This window comes from Elephas maximus, chromosome 18 (genome assembly GCF_024166365.1).
Source record: "Elephas maximus indicus isolate mEleMax1 chromosome 18, mEleMax1 primary haplotype, whole genome shotgun sequence".
In the NCBI taxonomy this organism is placed as follows: Eukaryota; Metazoa; Chordata; class Mammalia; order Proboscidea; family Elephantidae; genus Elephas; species Elephas maximus.
In genome coordinates, this window is record NC_064836.1 from 62,188,508 (window position 1) to 62,212,407 (window position 23,900).

Below are 23,900 nucleotides of genomic sequence, written 5' to 3' on the forward strand. Positions count from 1 at the left end.
CAGGTAACTCTCTTCCAAATTTCTTGGCATAAACAAGTGAGCACTTCCAGTGCTGCATCCATTTGTTGAAACATCACAATGGGTATTCTGTCAAATCCTGGAGCCTTGTTTTTTGCCAATGCCTTCAGTGCAGTTTGGACTCATCTCTTCTGTACCATTGGTTTATGGTCATATGCTACCTCCTGAAATGTTTGAACATCAATGATTTTTTTTTTTTTTTTTGGTATAGTGACTCTGTGTATTCCTTCCATCTTCTTTTAACACTCCTGCATCGTTTAATATTTTCTCTGTAGAATGCTTCAATATTGCAACTCGAGACTTGGATTTTTTCTTCAGTTCTTTCAGCTTGAGAAATGCCAAGCGTGTTCTTCCCTTTTGGTTTTCTACTTCACAGTCTTTGCACATGTCACAATAATACTTTATCTTCTTGAGACAGCCTTTGAAATCTTCTGTTCAGCTCTTTTGCTTTATCATTTCTTCCTTTTGCTTTAGCTACTTGACATTCAAGAGCAAGTTTTGGAGTCTCTCCTGACACCTTTCTTTCCTGTCTTTTTAATGACCATTTGCATTCTTCGTGTATGATATCCTTGATGTCATTCCACAACTCGTCTAGTCTTCGGTCATTAGTGTTCAACACACCAAATCTATTCTTGAGATAATCTCTAACTTCAAGTGGGATGTACTCAAGGTTATACTTTGTCTCATGGACTTGATCTAGTTTTCTTGTGAATTAAAAAAAACTAGTGTTAGTTTTTTTTTTTTTTTTAGGGATGATAATTTCTATTTTACAATTGAGTAAATATCTGCAAAGCGTTAGTACCTTAATTAAATAGTAAGTGCTAGAGACAGCACTGGAAACTTGTTCTGATGGTTTCACCTCTCTCAGTTCTGGACAAAAACAAGCTTATATTTTTTGTTGTGTTTATTCTTTTATACCTTGAAATTTTATCCTCTGTAATAATTGAGTAATAATAAGGCATTTTCATGTGCATTCAAAATTTTATTGAGATATTTCAGGCCCCTTAACACCTAAAAGGAGTCCCTGAGTGGTGCAAACAGTTAAGAGCTAGGTTGCTAACAAAAAGGTTGCATTTCAGATTCACCCAGAGATGCCTGACGATCTGTTTTCAGAAGGTCACAGCCATGAAAACACTGTGGAGAGGAGTTGTACTATGCACATATGAGCTGCCATAAGTTGAAATTAACTTGATGGCAGCTGGCTTGTTGTTTTTCTTGTTGTTTTATTGTGTTTTTTGCCTTAGCCTTAACATATATATATATATATAAATTCTAATAGAGGCCAAGAATCCTGTAAAATAAGTCAGACTAAAGTAGAATCTGGATCTTAGTAGGTGCTTCATTTAGGATTGATGATGAATAAAAGATTGATTCATTGAATTAATTACTTAATAAAAGAATAGTGTCTTCTAACCAATAGATATCTCTTTATTCAGTGTTTCATTCATTAAATTGAATGCATGCTTCAAAAAATACAGTTATCAAACTGCCTTCACCATCCAGGGAATAATGAAGAAAGTGATTACATTTTCTCAAAGAAAAAAATCATCACCAACTTCTCAACACCTACAACTATAAAAATAAAATAATGAAATTACTGCTAAACTAAATATTAGGTTGAAATTAAAGCTCATTGATAAAATGCTCATGTTTTATTAAACATGAGTTAATTTTTTTGATTTCAGAGCTATGAATTATTGAAAGCAACATGTTGTATTTTGTTTCCTATAAATGATTTACTGAATGATAATCATTATGGCAGGCTTTCTTATTCTCTTTATGTGTGAAAATGAAAGAAACGATTATGGAAGTCAAACAAAGAAATCTATAAAACAACCCCCAAGACCAAAATGCAGAGAAAAATACTGCAAGAAAAAAATGTTTAAGATTCATAAGTATTATACATGAAACATCTTATTCATGTCTGATTCTGCAGCCTTCTAGTACGGATTACAGCTGCCTTATTCTTAGGGCGAGGGTTCTAAATTTGATATATCTCCCTGATCAAATAAGCATGTAAAAGGCTGCCAAATCAGACTATATAAATCCCAGTCATCTCATATAATGTGAACATAATAGAGTAGCAGACCCAGAATTATATTTTGAACTCCTTTAGTGCCATATTTAAAAACTCTAAATCTGGAACCTTTTACCATCTGAGAGGAAATAGAAATGCCATAGAATAAGGTTAATAGGTTGCACTGAATATATAAATAAATTAATATTGTCAACAAAAGAAGTTATTTAATTTACTCCTAATATTTTCTTTGTTTCCTGAGACTATATGACTTCTAAATTAATGTACCTGCTGCACTCAGGAGTACACACACACACACACCACACAAACTAGAGTGATACTAAAAAAAAAAAAAAGAGTGATACAGAGGTCATAATCTAATGTCTAAAACTGCATTTAAAGGAGGAGAGCAAGCATATCAGCATCTGGATTAAAAATCAGAATGTCAGAGTTCAAGTCCTGGCTCAACCTCACTGTTTGCGAGATCTCTGGCAAATCCAAACAAGGAGTCACTTTCCTTGCCTGTAACATGGAATTAACAGTATTTCCTTACTATTTTCAGATACTTTAAAGATCAAATTAGATTATCTAAGAACATATTGTTAAGTTGTAAAGAACTATGCAAAACTAAATTACCTCTTCTAGTTGTTTTGGGGATCAGTTACTACCTAATTTGGGTCTATAGAATAAAATTCTTGGAAATAATTCTTTCTTTTTTGCTCAGAGATAATTCTTCCTACTATTGCTATTGTGTACTTTGAAAGACTAGGTCTAATATACCATATCTTTTTCAAATCATTTAGAGGAAGCACTTTATTCAGTCGTTATATTCTCGTTTATTTGAATTGAGCTGTAAACAATTTTAATGGTGCATTTTGAGCCTGATGGTCTTAAACAAGAGAAGGTGAAAGAGTCTCTGATCTTCAAAGTAGCAGAAAGCTGAGGGCACATTCTCTGCAGAGAACTAGGTACTAACATATGTTATCAATTTCAGCTGAAGTTCAAAAAGATGGAACTTGTTTGTAGCAAATGTTTGATATTTCTGCTATCACATCATTAGTCAAATGATACGCAGACCCCAAGAGCTTCATTGGCCACTTTTCACCTAGCAAAATAGAAAAGAATTATGTTGGATGTGATTATTTATTCTTTTTTTTTTTTCCTCTTGAAGTATTTTCTAAAAATTTGAATAGTAATAATTATACAGCTTAACTGTAACCTTGCATTCCTGAGGATTCTTCACAGGAAAGGTCATGGAGCAGAATATTAAGCAGATTTCTCATAATTAAAATATTTCTACATAGACATGAGGGCTCACGTCACACCAAAAATTTTGTCACTGGTTTTTATCTTTCTATTCCCTGCAAATATGATAAAGAAACATTGCTAAGGATAGTAGACTGTGTGTCGTACTCTTAACAGCCAATGCATTAAAAAAAAAATGCATATGTTGTGTTTATTTTGGTAGTAATCTATAGAAATACTTTATTAAAATAATACATTCTGGAAGTGATGACACAAGTTGTTATCATGCATTCATGATTGCAATTTGATAAATGAGTTCAGATTTTCTAAGTGCCCACATTAACAAAATTAGGATAATCTTTTCTTAATATAAGGTCCCTGGGTGACACATACAGTTTACTTTTGAATACGAACCTTAAAGTTGGGAGTTTGAATACATCTAGCAGATCCACAAAGCAAAGTCCTGAGGATCTGCTTCCGTGAAGTTTACAGCCAAGAAAATTCTATGGAGCAGTTCTACTCTGTGACACATGGAGTCACCAAGAGTCGAAACTGATTAGAAGGCAATAGGCTTTCTGGTTTGGTATTCAATATATTAGAACATGTAAGACAGGAAATGCTAACTGTATGTGCTTACAGAGCTTTCTTTATTTCTTCAACATTGTCCACTCATGTTTCTTGGGTGAATTGGCCAAATTTGCCAATTATTTGAAAGATTAAATTCAATTCACGAAATATGTGAGTTTGCCTTGCATGAGCCCAAATACTGTCTTTTAAAGAGTGTAGTGGTTGAGCTTTTGGCTGCTAGTTAAAAGGTCAGCAATTCAAACCCACCAGCCACTCTGAAGGAGAAACGTATGGCAGTCTATTTCTGCAAAGGTTACAGCCTTGGCAGCCCCGTGGGGCAGTTCTACTCTGTCACGTGGAGTTGCTGTGAATCGGAATCTACTGAATGACAAAGGGTTTTTTTTTTTTTTTTTAGTTTTAGTGTAAACACAGGGTAGCTCTCAGGAAGAACTTTTAAAAATCCCTAAAGGAAGAAAAAGCTATAATGATATATTAGTCTACAGTCTGTCTAGTATTTTTGGCCTTATACAAACTCTTTCAGTGAGAGAGAAAAAGGAACACTCCTGACTCATGAGGCTGGTAATAGCTTCACACCAAACTCTACAAGAATGTTATCAGAGAAGAAAATAACAAATCAATATCATGCATCAATAAAATACAATAACACTATAACAATTATGAAGCCATGTATATTAAAAAAAAATGCTATATCACATTTAAGTTTAGTTTATTCCAAGAATGAAAAGTTGGTTTAATGTTAAAAAATTCCAAAAATTCACAAAATTTAAAGTAGGAAAAGAAAAAAAATCAAATCTCAATCAATACCGAAAATAAACATTCATAATTAAAAATTTCTTTTCATGTATGATGTAGAAAATTTTTTTAGCCTGAGAAATATGTGTAAACCCTTCCCAAACAAAAACAAACTTACAAATATTCAAAAGTGTTAAAAAATATTCAAAAATAAAACATTAAAATTCATTCATTTGAAAGTAGGAACAAGAAGCCTGCTATCATCAGTTCAATTCATTATTGTATTGAATGTCTTAAACTTTGCAATTAGATAAGAAAATAAATAAGAAGTAGAAAGATTGGAAAGAACATAGCTGTCCTAGTAAAACCAAACTGAGGGCATTCCAATTACTAAATTTATTAACAGGTATTGCACTTACTGGGTGACGGAGCTCTGACCTCCCAAACTGGGCAAAAGGAAAAAAAAAAATATATATATATATATATATATACTGGTAGTGTACAAATTCAGTAACTGGCCACTGTAATTGAGAGTTGTTAAGAACTTGGCTGCTAACTAAAAGGTCAGCAGTTTGAATCTACCAGCCGCTTCTTGGAAACCCTATGAGGCAGTTCTTCTTTGTCTTACAGGGTCACTATGAGTTGGAATTGGCTCAACGGCAATGGTAGTTTTGTCTTCAAAGTGTTTCAAGTTAAGCACAGATAAATTGAAAAAATAAAATAAAATCAGTTGAATGTAAAGGCATCTGTGTGATAAAGAACAGCTGATATATTGATAGAATGTGGTTGGTTAAGGAAGACTTCTTAGTGAAATATTTTCCAGCTTGATTTTGAAGGGCTAGATTATCCTTAGCTACCTGTTCTGATAAACTGGAGTCTGCTAGGTGCTGGGTTTAGAACTATAGACAAAATAGAGTTGGCCCCAGCTCTGATTAACTCATAGACCAGTGGATGTAATAGGGGTCATTTTAACAAAATAAGGTCTTCATTAAAATGGAATTTGAAAAATATTGCCCTGGATTTTCATAATCATTCAATAGGAAACCCACAGAAAAGGACCCTTACTTAGTTCTTACTATTTCTATCAGTCAGTTAGGTATAATTTATGAAATTGTATGACTAAAACATTTTCTTTCAAATCAAAGCCAATTCAAGTCTTTTTTTCTGTGGATGGCGGTGTATAAGTTGTCATTTTTCTCTCAATGTTCCTTCTCCTCTTTGTGATATTTTGCTTCTATGCTGATTCTGATTACATGATGCTAATAAATAGACCAATAATAGACTTCTGGCTGCTAAGATCAAGGATTTTTATTTTATAAATCACACTTGTGTAATAAAGTGTGTTTTTCAAGGATTTTCAGTAAGACACAACTCAGTGTTAATAGGTGTTAGTGGCATTTTTCCTATTGAAAATATATTAAATTTCAATAATTTTTTATATTTCAAACATCAATAAATATTCTGATTGGATGGAAATATTTTTAGCCAAAAATCAACATTTACTTCAAAATTGATAAAACTTTCTATGATTGGCTACCTATTTATCACGTTACCCTACTCCTCTTTTTATAGAACGTACGATCAAGAAGTTTTTGACTGGTGAGCCTGTGCTGAATTTGAAATTCTTAGATGTTTCTATCACGTTTTTTCTGTTACCAAGTTTAGTTCAATGATTAGTAACATAACTGAACCACAAGGGATAGCTGGGGAGATGAACTGATTGTTAACGGACTGATCTGCTTTCTTTATACCCTATAATTGTAGAAGGCATCATTTTATCTATACTCATAAATCATTAAAAAAAAAAAAAAGCAAAACTCCACTGCAAATGTTGTGTTGTTCACTTTTGATGGAGTTTCATTTCAACCAATCAGGGAGCAAATATCTCATTGAGTTTAGTGTGCATATGCAGACGCATTTGAGGCCCTCCGAGGACAGAGCAACATAGGCTGTGTCTTGAAGAAGCTGGTAATGTCATTTGTAAATCAAAATCTAAGATACATGAAAATGCCTGCAAATGTGAATACTAATATTCTGCATAAGGAACAGATGAGCTGGTATTTTGTAAATAAATCCCAACTACTTTAAATGCACGTTAGAACTAATTCTCACTCTTTATTGCAGAGATTCTTTTTCCCTTTAACCCTACATATTGTAATAAAAAATCACAAGGGATCTCTAAGTGAAAATACTGCTTTCCAAGGTAGAATGTATTTACAATTCTGTTTACTCTTTGTCTGTAAATTTGGATTTGCCCAATCTTTGCGCTTAATGCAAAGCACATTTTCAGATTCATCTGTTTTAACTGGTGTGTTTACAAAAACCTAAATTACAGAGTTAAATGCAACCTGACCTGATTTTTGAATGGTCATGGGGTTTTGGCTTAATTGAATGGTTTGATTTTTCAGCTACTTTTTTTTCCCTTGCCAAAATTCTGCTAGACATGCTAATGAGAAATGAAATGGTCATAAGGCTGAGAACCAGACGAAAAAGAATGATAAGCAAAGGGCCTGGTAGTGTACAAACTCAGTAACTGACCACTGTAATTGAGAGTTGACTGTTTGAGGAAAAATATCTGTAACTACATTAGAAATAGGCGTTGAATTTCTGTTGCATATTATTCTTCCCAGAATCAGAAGTGTTAAGAAACACATAAACTGGTGGTGGTTTATGTAGAACATGAATATGCACGATTTCATTGATTCATTCATTTTATTCCAGGTCTCTGGAACCATTCTCTAGATCACAATGTCCAAAGAAATGTTGAATCTTCCCTTTCTTTCTGAATATTGCCAAATCAAAGTCTATTTAGAACTTTGGAGATGTGAGTTCTGTAGGCACAAGGTGTTGGCTAGAATGACTTTTAAGACATGCTAGGTTAAGTAGATATAACTGGTGTGTTTCCTAAAATTTGTAAATCAGCGTTTTTCTGGAAGATAGATGGATATGTTAAATGATTGTCACTTATATTAAAATTACCTGGGTAAGATTATTGAATGAGAATTTTTTTTCTCACTTCTTATAATAAATAAGACATCCTGCCTGGGATATGTTCAAGTTACTAAATGTAATGGGCGTAACCTTTGTGGTACTAAAATATAATCAGTGTGAATCCAGACTTTTCACCTGTGAAAGAAAAAAAAAATGAGGAAAGAAAGCTATTTTTTGCATCAACGTGGTAAACTAAGCCCTTTGATATTGTAGGGATATACCTAGGGAAAATTATAATTGTGTGATACAGTTGGATGACCATGGATATTAAAAACCTATTCCTTGATCAAGATCTTTCAACAGTACTCAGTCAATCTTTAATTCTGGTCTTCTGGACTTAGAGGAGGAATACTTTTTCTTCTTGTAGCATGATGGATTTATAATTAAAACATTACAGCAACACTAAAGGAAGGAGAATCACAAGGTGGACATGTGTACAGACTTTGGAATCAGAGAGACCTCCGTGGTGGATCTGCTCTACCACTAGCTTGTGTGACCTCAGCAAGTCACTTACATTTGCAGCGTTTCCAGTTGAGGCAGCAGTAAAATGGAGATAACATATATACCTAAAGCATAAGGCTGTTGTGAGAATTACGTGACGTAACATATATCAAGGACATAATGCAATGGTAAAAAAAAAAATGCAATGGCACATAGTTATAATTATGGAAAAAATTTTCAAATATATATTTCTTCTATATCAGACGTACCTACTTACTATATTTTTTTCTCTTTTAAAATGTTTATTTTGCATTAATTTTGTATATAGGTTGATATTTTCAGCTTCGTTCATGTAAAATTACCCTGTAACAATTGTCCATGATGCTAAAATCTTCAGAGTCAGCATTTTAAACAAAATAATCCATAGAGTTGACATACAATAATTAAATCATAATCCATAGTTGAAACTTTTTCTATTTTTAACCTCTGTATGCCCGGTATGGAAACCCTGGTGGCGTAGTGGTTAAGTGCTACGGCTGCTAACCAAAGGGTCGGCAGTTCAAATCCACCAGGCGCACCTTGGAAACTCTATGGGGCAGTTCTATTCTGCCCTATAGGGTCACTATGAGTCGGAATCTACTTGACGGCACTGGGTTTTTACTGGGTATGCCCAGGATATGCAGAACTTTTGTGTCTAATTCTTCTTGATATTTTAATTGTTTTCCTTAGTATAAATTTCCAAAGTGACACCATGGTATATTCAAAACTCTGAAGCTAGACTATTGGCTGCGAATTTTGGCTTTATTATTTTTAGCTGTGTGATATTGAGCAAGTTATTTAACCTCTTTATGTCTCAGTTTTCTCATCTGTAAAATGGAAATGGTAATATTGAATGATTTAATGTATATAAAATAATTAATCCAGTGTCTTGAACATAATAAGTGCCATAGAAATACATAAAATGTTATTAAAAGGTTTAATGAATTTAAGGCCACACATTTCCAAAATGGTATTACGAGTTCCTGTCAACAGTACTGTTAATTAAATATGTGTAAAAAGGATATAAATATTTTTAATTTGTTTTTGTAAAAAAATAGGATCTATGTTTTTTTATAAATTTTTTTTTTCTTTTATAAATGTAGGGATTTAATCGCTTCTGACTAACCAACACAAAAGAGAACATCTAGACTATAGCTCTATAAATACCTGTCGGAAGAGCGAATGAATGTGGGAAGTCCTGATTTTCTCCTGGGCTAGAATGCAGAAGTACTTGATTTTGCAGATCAGTTAAGATGTAGTTAAAAAGAAAGAGACATACTTTGAGTTTACCAAAATTATGGTAAAGAAAACAATTTAGATATCACGGGTTATACGCCCTTGTTCTGAAAACAATCTTTAAAAAAAAAAATTCGTTTTCTATTGAAATCTAGTTTTTATTCATTTATTTATTTTTATTGCAAAGTAGTGAAATGATCGGGTGAGGGAAAGCTTTCACATTTTGCATTTATCGAACAAATCCAATTGTTTTATACATGTTACTTGTTTGGTATTTGTTCAGTTCTATTTTTTTTTATTGATTATTATACATTCAATTTATTATTTACCATACATCTAGGCAAACCGGTTATGATTGTTACAGAATACATGGAGAATGGTTCCTTGGACAGCTTCTTACGTGTAAGTAGAAGATTATATATGTATACATGGAATGAATCACCAAAAATGTTACAGACAACTTCTAATATTGTGCCAGGCAATTACATACCATCTTTTTAAAGGAAAACTGAAATTTTCTGGTACTAAGTCACAAAAGAAAGACCGTCAAAGCACATCTTTATCTTACGGTATTCAAATGTCAGCGTTTTATATTTTTTAAGGTAAATATGAGCACTCTCCCTCACCCTATATCTACTATCAAAATTTATGTCAGTTAACATACAAACAAACAAAACAGGACATAAACGAGATTGATGTAGGATAGATCGTTTCTCCTACACAGCGCTGTCCACTCAGAAAATATACATGTGCTGTAATTCTAAGGTATTGGAAACATATTTTCTCAACTTAGAGGTACCATGATGGTGCTAGATTCTTTATCTAGCACCATGTCTAGCACCAAATGAAAAACAGTTTCCAAACATTTAAATCTTTTAAAGTCAGAAACTTTAAATTTTAATTCTTTGAACAAATATGGTGTTCAAAGATATACAAAAATTGTATGGAGTACAAGACATTGCCGGCCACTTCAGTGAATCAAAAATGATTAAAAAAATGCATAGGTTCTCTTCTCAAAGTGCTGTCAGTACTTTATAAATAGAGACATAGATGAAATATCGATATAGTACCAATCATAATCATGGACAAAAACTCTAAATTTTCTATGAACTAGAAAGGTATGCTTTATTTAATATTCAGGAGCCAAATAAAAATCTTGGTGGCAATTATTTTCGCATATTTCAAAATCAAACATTGTCCAAACAAGTAATGAAAAGAATTACAATAAATACTATTTTGAAATCACTGTTTATGTAGGTCTGACTAGACATGCTGTTTTATATTAATATATACACATTATAAACTATATAGTTCTGTTTAAATCTAAATCCAGAACTCCATGACTTGGTTCTCTATTATTCTATTATTCAATAAATATTTTTGACTAATTATGGATTAGTTACATATGATAATAATTAAACATTTGGTATCCACTTTATTTTAAGCAAATCATAAAATAGCTGCAGCCCCAGGAGCAAGAACAAAAATTCAATCAATCAAGTGGATACAAACCTACAGTAACCACAGGATCTAATTCATTTTGGTGTTCTTGAGCTTAAAGTTTCCGAGGAGGGGTTCGTATGTCACATAAAGACTAGGAAAGTCCTAGATTTGAACTGAAGAATATTAGGGTACTTCTTTTTAGGAGGGAGCCCCAGTGGCGTAGTGGTTAAGTGCCCAGCTGCTAGCTGAAAGGTCAGTGGTTTGAACCCACCAGCCATTCAGCGGGAAGAAGATGTGACAGTCTGCTTCGTAAAGATTTACAGCCTTGGAAACTATATGAGGTTCTACTCTGTCCTGTAGGGTCACTATGAGTCCAAATTGACTAGACAGCAAAGGGTTTGTTTGGTTTTTTTTTTTTTTTTTGGTTTTCTTGTTAGGAAATATTTGGTAATGCAGGCACCATACTATTTTGTTTTAGACATTTACACATTCTTCACATATCCTGTTAGTCTGCAATGCTTAAAAATTAAAATGCATGTGATTGGTCTTGTGACATAATTTGGTATGTGAGATTTTAACCAAAGATGTGTCTTAGGAAATAACACATATTAATTGTAATTTTGAAATGCTTCTCAGAAACATGACGCCCAGTTCACAGTCATCCAGCTAGTGGGGATGCTTCGAGGGATAGCATCTGGCATGAAGTACCTGGCAGATATGGGCTATGTTCATCGAGACCTGGCTGCTCGGAATATCTTGATCAACAGTAATTTGGTGTGCAAGGTTTCTGATTTTGGGCTTTCACGTGTTCTAGAAGATGACCCAGAAGCTGCTTACACAACAAGAGTGAGTAGCTCAACACTTTAAAAAATGTTATCTTTATTCTCTATCTTGTATCATGCTGACATGTAAATAAGCAGAAATCATTAGATGCGTGCTTCAAAATGCTGTGTCAACTATATTTTCTGCAAATGGAAACTTACCTCTTAAAATAATTATTTTAATAATGAAAACATTGTTATTGTATATTCTGAGAAATAGATGGCAACAGGTTTAGAAGGTGAGTGAAGACTTGAATTCTAAAATTTCATACTTGGGTTTAGTGCTTCCTTAAAAAATCGGTCTCACATTCCTGAAGTTTTGGTATTTGTATATCTATTCATCTTTTCTTCACGGTTGAGCCACCTTTAATAATCAGACTGGATACATTCTCAGTAGCCCATCCAACTAGTTATAATTTTAAAGCATTATGTTTACATAATTAATGCACATTCATTTTATAGAAATTTCAAAAAATCAAGAGAAAAGTCACCCATAATTGTGCCACCCACAGAGAACATTTGTAGCTTTGTGAGTCAGTTCTTCCAGTTTTTGTTTCTGCCTACCATATACAAACATATGTATAAATACATAATCAAAATAGCATTAATCATAACACTATTGTAGAACTTCCTTTTCTCCTTAGCAATACATGTCTTGAATATATCTCACTGTCAATAAACAATCTTCAAAGTTATTATTTTTAGCAAATTGATGTAGTTTATTTTCTGTTTGTACCAGTTTTTTTAACCAACCCCTAATTCGTGAGTATATTATTGGAATATTTAGTTCTTTAATATTTTATACAAATGTATAAATGATCCATCTACATTCATAATTATAGGAGTCTTATGATTTCTTATGATATATTCTTAAAAGTGGAATTACTGTGTCAAGGGGTCTATGTGCCTATTTTAAAAACGTGCTTTACTACATACCTGATAAAACTAGATATTATTGTCTATCTTATCCATAAGAGAACATCTTTATTATCAATTGGGAGAAATTGTATGTAATTATTTTAATTTGCATCCATTTAATTCACAATTCATTTGAATATTTGTATTTTTATTGTCAGATTTCTTTGAAATTCCTTTTAGAGAAAGTTTTTTTTTTCCCATGACAAAAATGCTAAATTAAAATTTAAAGTTCAAATTAAGTTAAAATTTAACATTTTAATTTTATTCTTTCAAAATATTTTCTGTAGCTTTTCATACATAAATAGTTCCCACATGTGCATATGGTTATAAAAATGGGTTCATACTCTATATACTGATGTATAAAATGATTTCTGCTTACCAACTAATCCAGTATTCTCTTCACATATAAATTCAATGTCGTTTTCTCATCTGGTTTTTTTAACTTAAAAATATGTAGTACAGAATTTTCCAGGTTATTAGGCAGAATTTCAGTATTTGATATTTTAACAATGCTTTGATACACAGTCAGCTGTATAGTTTACCTATCCAATTGCCTCATATACATGTGAATGTGGGACATTGAATAAGGAAGACCAAAGAAGGATTGATGCTTTGGATTATGGTGTTGGCAAAGAATACTGAATATACCATGGACTGCCAAAAGAAGGAACAAATCTGTCTTGGAAGAAGTACAGCCAGAATGCTCCTTAGAAGTAAGGGTGGTGAGACTTCGTCTCATACTCTGGACATGTTGTCAGGAGGAACCTGTCCCTGGAGAAGGACGTCACGCTTGGTAAAGTAGAGGGTCAGCAAAACAGAGGAAGACCCTCATTGAGATGGACTGAGACAGTGACTACAACAATGGGCTCAAACACACCCTCATTGAGATGGACTGAGACAGTGACTACAACAATGGGCTCAAACACACCCTCACTGAGATAGACTGAGACAGTGACTACAACAATGGGCTCAAACACACCCTCACTGAGATAGACTGAGACAGTGACTACAACAATGGGCTCAAACACAGCAATGGTTGTGAGGTTGGCACAGGACCAGACAGTGTTTCGTTCTGTTGTTCATGGGGCAGCTATGAGTCAGAATTCACTTGCTGGCACCTAACAACACAACAACATAATTACATACTCAGGATAAATCCTAGGATAAAAATTTCTGGATCAAAATATTTGCAAATAAGATTTTTTTTTGTATATGAATTGTCCAATTGTACTTTTCTTTTTATTATTTTTATTCCTAGAGGTAGTATATGAGAAAGGCTGTTCCTCCATACTGTCACCAGCCAAGAGAATGGGAAGTTTTAAAGAGCACTCGACTTCTGGTTTCTTCAGTCTAATTCTGAAAGTTGTTTCCCAACTTAAAAAAAAAAAGGCTCATTCATTTCTGAAATCTCCAATCTTGACAACTCCATTAACAACCAGCCTTGTCGCATAGCATCGTATCACACACTGAGAAAGAATGCAATATGCTGGACTGAGTTTCATCTACAAATAAAGCCACAGTGATAGAACTGCAGACATACAATGTATAGTGTCACTAGAGTTTGGCCATGTGGTTTGATGTAGAAGTTGGGACTTTATCCATGACTTTATACATTATATCCTTATTTGATTTTTCTATTTTCAGTTATACTCTGCAGTGAATTCGCTTTGTCCATGAATCTAAGTATTGTTTTGAATGTGTTCTATATAATAATCTCATTGTTGCTATGAGCAGCACTCATTAGGGTAAGAGCAAGAGAAATAAGTAATTTTTTAAATATATATATCTAGCAGCTAGTTGAATTTAATTTATAGCAGTGACTATGCAGCTCTGAAAACTTGATGAAATTGCAAAATATGGGTAAATATCTCAATAGCGATTTTGAATAATCCTTCTTTGATCTTCGGAAAAACCAGGCAGCCAACATTGTCCATCAAAGCATCATTTTTATGACTGAACTATCATCCCAAGGGACAACATAATGTAACAAAAGACAATATGTTTATTGTCCTGAGGCATGTTTTTTAGTCTACTTATTGCTAGTGTGCATTCTGAATGTATCCTCCATAACCTTCTGCTCCTATACAAGCTTTTAACATAGTCCATGAAAAGTGTCATGCTTGCTTGGATTGTCTTTGTTGTTATAACAGCAACAGTTACCTTAGCCAAGAAAAATTTCCAGTTTCTTAAAAACCGTATTTGATAGAAGACCTTTTATTCGAAATGTTAAATTTCTGATTATGCAGTCAAGCTCTAATCTCTATGACATATCCAATGATTAAATGAGAGTATCCTTGTTCCCAATACTGGTTCTGATTTCTAGGATATGCAAAGGAAGATTTCTCAGGTAAAAAAAAAAAAAAAAAAAAAACCTGTTGCCGTCGAGTCGATTCTGACTCGTAGGACCATTCAAAGATTCATCAAATCTAGATCACCTGCTCTCTGGAGAATATATTGGATTAACTTTCAGGGCTTTATTCACACTGACTGTTCTTTGTCAGGACCAAGAGATCCTGAATACCAATTTTTTTAACCTACTAGAAGATGGGTGTTGCAGTGTCACAATTCCTCTTTAGAGTTTGTGAAATAAAGTGCGACAGGTTTTTTGTATTGATGTTCCAGTCTCAGAAGGTTCTTAATGCCCACACCAATCAAATAGGCTCGTTGAAGTTCATTCACTACGAGTAAATAGTTGTTAAGAGTTCTTCAGTGCTTGTTCTAGAATTTTCTTGGAACTCCATCAAAATATTCATGGGGGTCCTGGCTTTCCTCTGAGAAATTATAATTTGCATTTGTCTTTCTAGAGTAATTGAGGCATCTTTGATTTAATCTTCCATAATAAGCCTCATTTAGTTGGAATCCACCAGGTGCTCCTTGGAAACTAGGGGGCAGTTCTGCTCTGTCCTATAGGGTCACTAGGAGTTGGAGTCGACTTGACAGCAGTGGGTTAGAAGCTACATATATAATCCCTACTAATCTTCAAAGCATTCTTTGGAAGTAGATAGATGGTAATTTTGCAGATCAGGAAAAAAGTTAGACATAATAATCATCTTAGCCAAATTCCATACCTGCACTTTGAATCCAGCACTCACTGATTTCACATGATGGCACTGATATTTATTGTCTTTCATATTTGCCACTGAGGTGTTGTTGTTAGGTGCCATACAGTTAATTCTCAGTCAGAGTGACTCTGTGTACAGCAGAATGAAATGCTTCAGGTTGTTAATGGGTCTTCCTCCAAACTGATGCCGCATTCTTATTCATAAAGTCCAGTATTTTGGGTTGTTTGCCACTGAGGCAGACTCTGAATAATCAGTAACTAATTTATTTACAAGACAGATTCCTGCCCAACCAACTGGAAGAAATCCATTTTTGTACACATTCCAAAGAAAGGTGATCCAACAGATTGTGAAAATTATTGAACAGTATCATTTTTTTTTATCATTAATATCACACACAAGTAAAATTTTGCTGAAGATCATTCAAAAGCTGTTGCAGCAGTACATTTACAGTGAGCTGCCAGAAATTCTTGTCCAGTTCAAAAGAAGATGTGGAACAAGGGATAGCATTGCTGACGTCAGATGGATCCTGGCTTAAAGCAGAGGATACCAGAAAGATGTTTACCTGTGTTTTATTGACTAGGCAAAGGCATTCAACTGTGTGGATCATACCAATTTTGGATAGAATTGCAAAGGATGGGAGTTCCTGAACATTTAATTGTGCTCATGATGAACCTGTACTTAGACCAACAAGCAGCCGTTCAAAATGAATAAGGGGATACTGCATGGTTTAAAGTTAAGAAAAGTGTCTGTCAGGGTTGTATCCTTTCACCATACTTTTTCAATCTTATGCTGAGCAAATAATGAGAGAAACTGGACTATTGGGAGAAGAACAGGGCATCAGGATTGGAGGAAGACTCATTAACAACATGTGGTATGCAGAGGACAATTTTGCTTGCTGAAATTGAAGAGGACTTGAAGCACTTACTGATGAAGATCAAAGACCATAGCCTTCAGTATGGATTACACCTCAACATAAAGAAAACAAAACGCTCACAACTGGACCAATAAGCAACATGTTGATAACTGGAGAAATATTGAAGTTATAAAGGATTTCACTTTACTTGGATTCACAATCAATGTCCATGGAACCAGCAATAAAGAAATCAGATGACGCATTGCATTGGGCAGATCTGCTGCAAAAGACCACTTTTAAGTTTTAAAAAGCAAAGATGTCACTTAAAGGACTAAGGTGTGCCTGACCCAAGCCATGGTGTTTTCAATCACCTCATATGCATGTGAAAGCTGGAGAATGAATAAGGAAGACCAAAGAAGAATTGATGTCATTGAATTACGGTGTTGGCAAAGAATATTGAATATACCTTGGACTGCCAGAAGAACAAACAAATCTATCTTGGAAAAAGTACAGCCAGAATGCTCCTTAGAAGCAAGGATGATGAGACTTCGTCTCATGTATACTTTGGACATGTTATCAGGAGGGACTGTTCCCTGGAGAAGGACACCCTGCTTGGTAAAATAGAGGGTTTGTGAAAAAGAGGAAGACTGTCAATGAGATGGATTGACACAGTGGCTGCAACAATGGGCTGAAGTACAACAAGGATTGTAAGGATGGCGCAGGACCGGGCGGCGTTTTGTTCTGTTTTACATGGGGTCGCCGTGAGTTGAAAATGACTCGATGGCACCTAACAACAACAACAATTTATAGGACTGTTGTTATGCAATTAGTGGCCAATATTTTTTTATTAGGTATTAGGTATCAGCAGCTTTCAAAAAGTTTTCATCTTAGGACTCATTTACACTCTTAGAAACTGAGAATGCCAAAGAGCCTTTGTTTCTGATAGCAATGCTTATAAAAACACTTGTTTATATGTTCATGAATATTAAGCACATTGAAACAATTTTTCATTTTATTAATTCATTTAAAAATAGCAGTAATAAATCTATTATACATTAGCATAACCTTTTTTAAAGGAAAAAAAAAGCTATATTTTCCACAGTGAAACAATTACTTATGAGAATGGAATTGTTTTACATTTTTGCAAATATCTCCTATGTCTGACTAAATGGAAGACTAGATTCTCATATCTGTTTCTGTATTCAGTATGTCAAATTCAATATGATCTGGCTTGAGGTATGTGAAAATCCAGCCTCATACAAATACATAGCTGGAAAAGGGAGGATATTTAATTCACATTTTTAGATTTTCATAAGTATATTTTCTTTTTCGAATTTCACCAAAACTTGACAGGTGTTAGTTGCTTCAAGGTAATGTAAAACCTGAAGCATATCAATGACATTTCATATTCTGTTACATTAAAATCTGCTAACCTATCTTTTACTTGTAAATAGTCTTTTTGCCATGAAGAGTTTTGTAACATCATACACTGGTCTTTTGGAAAATACTGGGTTACTGAGTTATGCCTGTCTTCCAAATGCTGACACCTTTCACTACACTATAGTATCAGGCATCATTTAACCTCTGGAAAATTCCACTGTACACTCATGAGATGTTTAGAGGAAAAAAGACTGGTACAGCTTTACTATTGTTATGAAAATAGTTTTGATTTTGCGGACCCCTGAACTGCTCTTGGAGGTCCACAGAGATCATTGAATGACACTGTGAGAACCACTGTTATAGACGCTTATAATAAAAAACACCTTAAAAACCAAATAAATATTTGAATTATGATATAGTCTTATGTGATGCAACGCGTATTAGAGAAATGTCCGTGAAAGCATACAGGTATGGATCAGTGCTGGAAAATCACCTTTCCAGCCCTGGATTTCGTTTAAGGTAGATGTTACTGTAGCTTCTAGCTTTGCAAATTTAAATTCTTGGAGGATTTTTATTGTTGAAAAACAAAATGAGTGAAATTCCTCTCTTTGCTTTTCCATCATGTGAATTTCAAACTGTAATTGATGTATTTTTTATTCTTTTTACTGGTCTACGAATTTACTTTATTTCATTCTAACAGAACTATGCTACTATTGGTGAGAACTGCTTTCTGCTGAAGAATTTTTCAGCCTTCCTCCTTATGAAATTGTTATTTTGGACAGGTTAGCATCACTTGTATCTGTGCATGTGTGTATCTGTGCATATAAGCATTCTTGTATTCATGTGTTGAAATAGATGGAATCCAAAATGATAGACTTTAGACCACTGTTTTACACATCAAGTTAGAGAAAGTAAAGACTTTTATCTAATTGATGTGGTTTGTAGTAATTAATTCAATTATTCATAGGCTCCCATAGTCTTTTTTGAGACCATAATTACCACAAAACTGCTTTGGGAATTTTAGAAAGCCAAAGGAGTTGTTCTTACGTATATTCTTCATTGTTAGTTTTGTTTTGTTTTACTTTTTACTTTTGTTCTGAATATTCATACTGCATAATTACCAGTTGGAGCCCTGGTGGTGCAGTGGTTAAGCGCTCAGCTGCTAACCAAAAGGTTGGCACTTCGAATCTGCCAGCCACTCTTTGGAAACCCTATGGGGCAGTTGTACTCTGTCCTGTAGGGTTGCTAGGAGTTGGAATCAACTCGGTGGTAATGGGTTTCTTTGTTCTGTTTTGTTTTGGATAATTAGCAATTGGATTTTTAAACTTGGATGAGAAGATTCTGTCTTGTGTTACATTTCTACCTATTTAATTTTAGACTATGAAAAAAAATGAAAAGTTTTCACAGGCATTATGTGTTAGGTAGTGGGAGGAAGACAATCTTATTTTACTTAATTCCTATTGTTTTTGAGCTATGTGACTTTGCCTAGTTGATGCCAGAAATATTTTCGTATAGCTTTGCCTTAATCGGATTTCATTGGCAGGATAAGGGGAAAACAATGGTTGAAAAAAAAAGAAAAAAAAATTTTTTTTTTTTTTTCAGGGGCTAAAGGCTAACTGGTTAAATACTCCTGTTCAGGCTAACTCCATTCCAAGAACATAAATAATGGAGAGCATGAGCTTTTTTTCTGCAGGATTTCCAAGGACTAAATACTATGTACATCAAAAATGGTGTGATACAAAAACACAGTCACATTATTTTGATAAGAAGTATATGTCATGCATCATTCACACACCAACGAAAATAGTAATAAGAAAATATCTAATCAGTGCCCTTTGTATAACAGCAGTATTTTAAGTTTTCAACCAAAATAAATAATGTCAATCACAAATTTCTTCCCTGTTCTGTTAGGATCAGTATGAATATGCCTGTACGCAGCTTCACAAAGTGTGGCTACTTAGTCAGAAATCAGAAGGCTATAGGAGATTTAGTAATCTCAGTTATCAATGTTGGATGAAAATTTAATGAGAAATCTAGTACTTTCTAGCCTCCCATTTCAGAGAAATGTGAGCATACATGCATCTACGCAAATGATCATTTTTGTATTTATGTGTTCAGAGAAACGGGTAACACCAATATTTCTCTATGGATTTATCTGGGGGAAAATCAGAACTATAATTTTGGAATGCAGCATGGGAGTATGAAGGGTATGTATAAATGATTTATACACAGTCTCTAGCAGGAACGATTTTCCCAAAATTACACCATTCATTCATTCAACAAATATTTTAGTGCCTACAATATGCCGGGCAATATTCTAAAACTTAGGGAGCCAAATGTGAATAAAAACAAAACAAAAAGGCTCTGACCTCGTGGAGCTTACATTCTAGTCAAAGAATTCAGATAATATACAAACGAGTAAATGTATAGCATGACAGAGATTACGAGGGGCGTGGCAGGTCTGTAGGAGATATTTTATTTAGGGTAGTCAGGGAGACTCTGTTAAAATGACAGAGCAGAGAATATGTGATAATGAAGGAGCAAATAATGCAAATACCTGGCCTAACTAATTTGCTCTTACTAATTTTCAGTTTAATAATTTGAATCATTGCTCTGATTCCAAGAGACCCACTTTGCAGGAAAATAGTATAAGAAGTCAGATTAATGATTTGGCTCAGGCCGCTATATGAGTCGGAATCGACTCAATGGCATTGGGTTGGGGTTAAACATCAGATAATAGAAACTAACCCTTCTACGTATTCCTTTGGTTCAGTCTGTAGTGTAAGGTGGCCCATAGATGATTCTTAAAAATCACCGACTGAATTTTTTCAGTTCATTTGTGAAAAGCCTATATTTTCACTTCTGTGATGACACATTGCCTGAAGCTTTCCCCATATACCCAGAGGCCACTGACCAGTCCCACAGCCATATACATCACTAGGTGCAGCAGTAACAGTGGCCCAAGCCAGTCTTACAACTTGATGTCTGACATGGCTAATTTAATTCGTTTCTTTCCTGTTACTCCTTTTCAGCCATAATTCTGTTTGTCATGGTTCAGACCCAATCCCATGTTCCCCTCCCCTTTCTTTTGCTAGTCTTAGCTCTGGAATTGCCAAGCATTTCAAGCACTTGATTAGTAAACAAACATTTTCTTGAATCTCTTTTCATACCTTTCAACCAATTAATGCATAAAAAAGTTTTCACAGTTTTTATTTTTATTTTCTATTGCTTGCCTTCTGTTTCTTTTGTCAGCTGAAAACAACTCTAATAATGTCTTAAAAATATGTAATTTGTGTTATGACTATTGCTACATATAGGAAATGAAAAGACGTTAGGTTCTGAAGCTGTGAGATATAAAAGGGAACCGTTGCCGTGATGTCTAATGTTCTCAAAATCATCAGAAGTGTCTCAGCAGATATTTATGGGATTCTCAAGCTACCGTTTTATCTTTCCTTATCTCTCAATCACCAATATTAAACAAATTAATCTTACTCAGGTTTTATAATTTTTTGTTAGATATTAGACTAAAACTAATATCTTTCTATTATTTTTATTGCAAATATACAGTATTCTTGCTACATTGAATGTAACTTTCTGACTTACGGGTAACACCTCTCCTTTGGGAAATTATGCTAGAATGCTAGAAATTCACACTTTTAAATGAATATCTAGGATATTTTAAAATACAATTGAGAATTGGGTATGTGGAAAACACAAAGTTTGGTTATTTAAAACCTCAATGGACTCTGTAAAACACCGGAACCATGTCAGGACATGTGTTTAGCCTTAAATTTTGGGGCTACCGTTGTTTTTGTTGATCATAGACATAAGACATCAGATTGCCTAATTTTTATGTTGGATTATGGGAGCCTGAACATTACTGAAAAAATAATTTAGTTGCATTTAATTTCCTAAATAGTCATAGAGTAGCCTATAATGGAATGTCAAAGTGTTCCCTGTATTACAGGAAATTCTTGTGTACTTCACATAATGTTGAAGAATCTGAGAAGTTTAAGGGTTAGGCTGTTGCTACCTAAGGGGTCATCTGTCTGTGATCTCTTGTGGCCATCAACATCTGCTGGAACAATTCTCTAAGTGGATTTTAGCTTAAATTACTGGGGATTTTAGAATCGTCTTGGATTGCCCTTCACCTTGTTGTCTACTACTCTCTGTTGACAGTAGATAGATGTTAAATCCTTGAGTCAAACGATTTATCTCTTTAGTTCCACTTCTAACACAAGAAGCCAGTATTTGCCTCTAGGTTAAACACTCTATTACTTGGGGTTTACTCAGATAAACTGTCCACAGTCCTTTGTCACTCCAGGCATGACCTGACAGAGCTCACAGGCAGGCAGTGTGAACTGCTAATCAGCAAAGCATTTCCTAAGTCAGCAGGGAGACATTTGTATGTATAATTAGAAAAAAATTGGGGCAGATATGAGACATTGTGACTCAATGTCCAGAGATTTCAGCAATTACATTTCTTTAGAAATCAAATCTTAAAGCCCCATTTACCAATATTGAATGAACTGACTTCAGTTAAGCTCCTAAAAAATTCAGGCTTTTAGCCAAATTTCTCATTTGAAGTACCTAAATTCATTAAGTTAGAGAGAACTGAATTGCAGCACCTTTTAAGAACAGGTTTACTGTGTGATTCCTCCTCTAACTGCTATTTCTAGACAATGCGAATGAGGTTTTGGCCTACCCAAACAATCCTGGTGGATTCAAAATGCCAACCTTTTGATTAGCAGCCATAGTTCTTGACCACTGCGCCACCAGGGTTTCCTAATCCTGGATTAAAGTTTAACAATTACGTAAAGTCTCCGCTGACAGCATTGCCAATATTCTTCCTTGTACCACTTTATGTATTTTGTTTAACTTTTCTGTAAGAATTCCATAGACGTAAATTCAAATAAGAAACCCAGGTAGAGATGCTGTTTAGTCCAAAAGTTAGGGGCATCTCTAGGAGTCCAAAGAATTAAATGCTAAAAACACAGGACCGTAGATATTCATACAGGTTTAAGATACCAAGTTGAAAGATCTGAAGTTCCTAAATCAAAACAGATGTGTTAGAAATTGATAAAATTAACAGAGATACCAATTTTACGGCCAGTTTATGAATCACAAGATAGATGCTCAGAGATGTTAAGAGACTTGGCTAAAATTAAACAGTTAGGGTCAAAGCTGAGCCCATGAACCAAGACTTCTGATTCTTACTAAAAAGAGTTCAAATGGAGCAATTGACCAAATTTTCCCTGCACCCCTAACTATTGAGCTATACTTAGGTGATATATCGGTGCTAGGAGGAACTGGCTCTAGGTTTGGCATTGCAAAGATGGGAAACAAAGCTAACTTTTGACTCTGTTACATTTGGATTAGTGGTCCCTCTGCAATTGAGATTTGAGATATACTTCATGTGCTGTGATACTGGTCTCTCTCCAGGAAATTGGAAACTTTTCTGAAATTCATAAACATGTGGGCAGATTACATGTAGATGTAGAGACCACCTCAAGTAAATGCTCCATTTTTAAATGTTTAAATATTTTAAAAAATCCACAATTTCATAAATTATTTTAATAGCAACCAGCTGTACTTTAAAATATTTTGGTTGGTAGCATTTTACCAACCAAAATTAAAATCATCAACCAATTTCAAAGTTTCGTCTCATCAATAATGGTTATATTAGAATAGTTTTACAGTGACAAGAAAGAAGTATGCCCAATAATGACAGCATTTTGTCTCATCAAATCCAAAGTTTTGCATGGCTCATTAAAGGATGCATTGGGCAGTTACTTGAAAAGCATCTAAATTTAAACATTGCTTCCACATTCTACCATTTCTGAACCTGAAAAATAAAATACTGCAAGCAATATAAGCTTGAATTCGTGAAGGTTGCAGGTGGGAGAGGAAGCTGAATTTTTGTGGTCTCCATCAGAAGCAGAAGTATGCATCAGTTCTGCAATGAATTACTTAGAAAAAATTTACTGAGTCAGACTCCTATACAGTCAATTTATTTTATTTTGATAGTCTCAGATCAATAGACACTGAGCTTGGAGGCAGAGAGCCTTAGTGAGAAGTATGACTAAACTAAAATTTAAGGGCCCCAGGCTTTTCTT

At 34.2% G+C, this 23,900-nt stretch overlaps 1 protein-coding gene across 3 annotated transcripts in view; it reads left to right on the top strand.

Moving 5' to 3' along the window:
• The window catches only part of EPHA3 (EPH receptor A3), a 401,922-nt gene that overhangs the window by 345,521 nt on the left and 32,501 nt on the right, over positions 1–23,900 (top strand). For all 3 annotated transcript variants that reach the window (XM_049858480.1, XM_049858481.1, XM_049858482.1), the window contains 2 exons: positions 9,648–9,709; positions 11,387–11,596. In XM_049858480.1, coding sequence (XP_049714437.1) covers positions 9,648–9,709; positions 11,387–11,596 — 272 coding nt within the window. The remainder of the gene's footprint in view (positions 1–9,647; positions 9,710–11,386; positions 11,597–23,900) is intronic.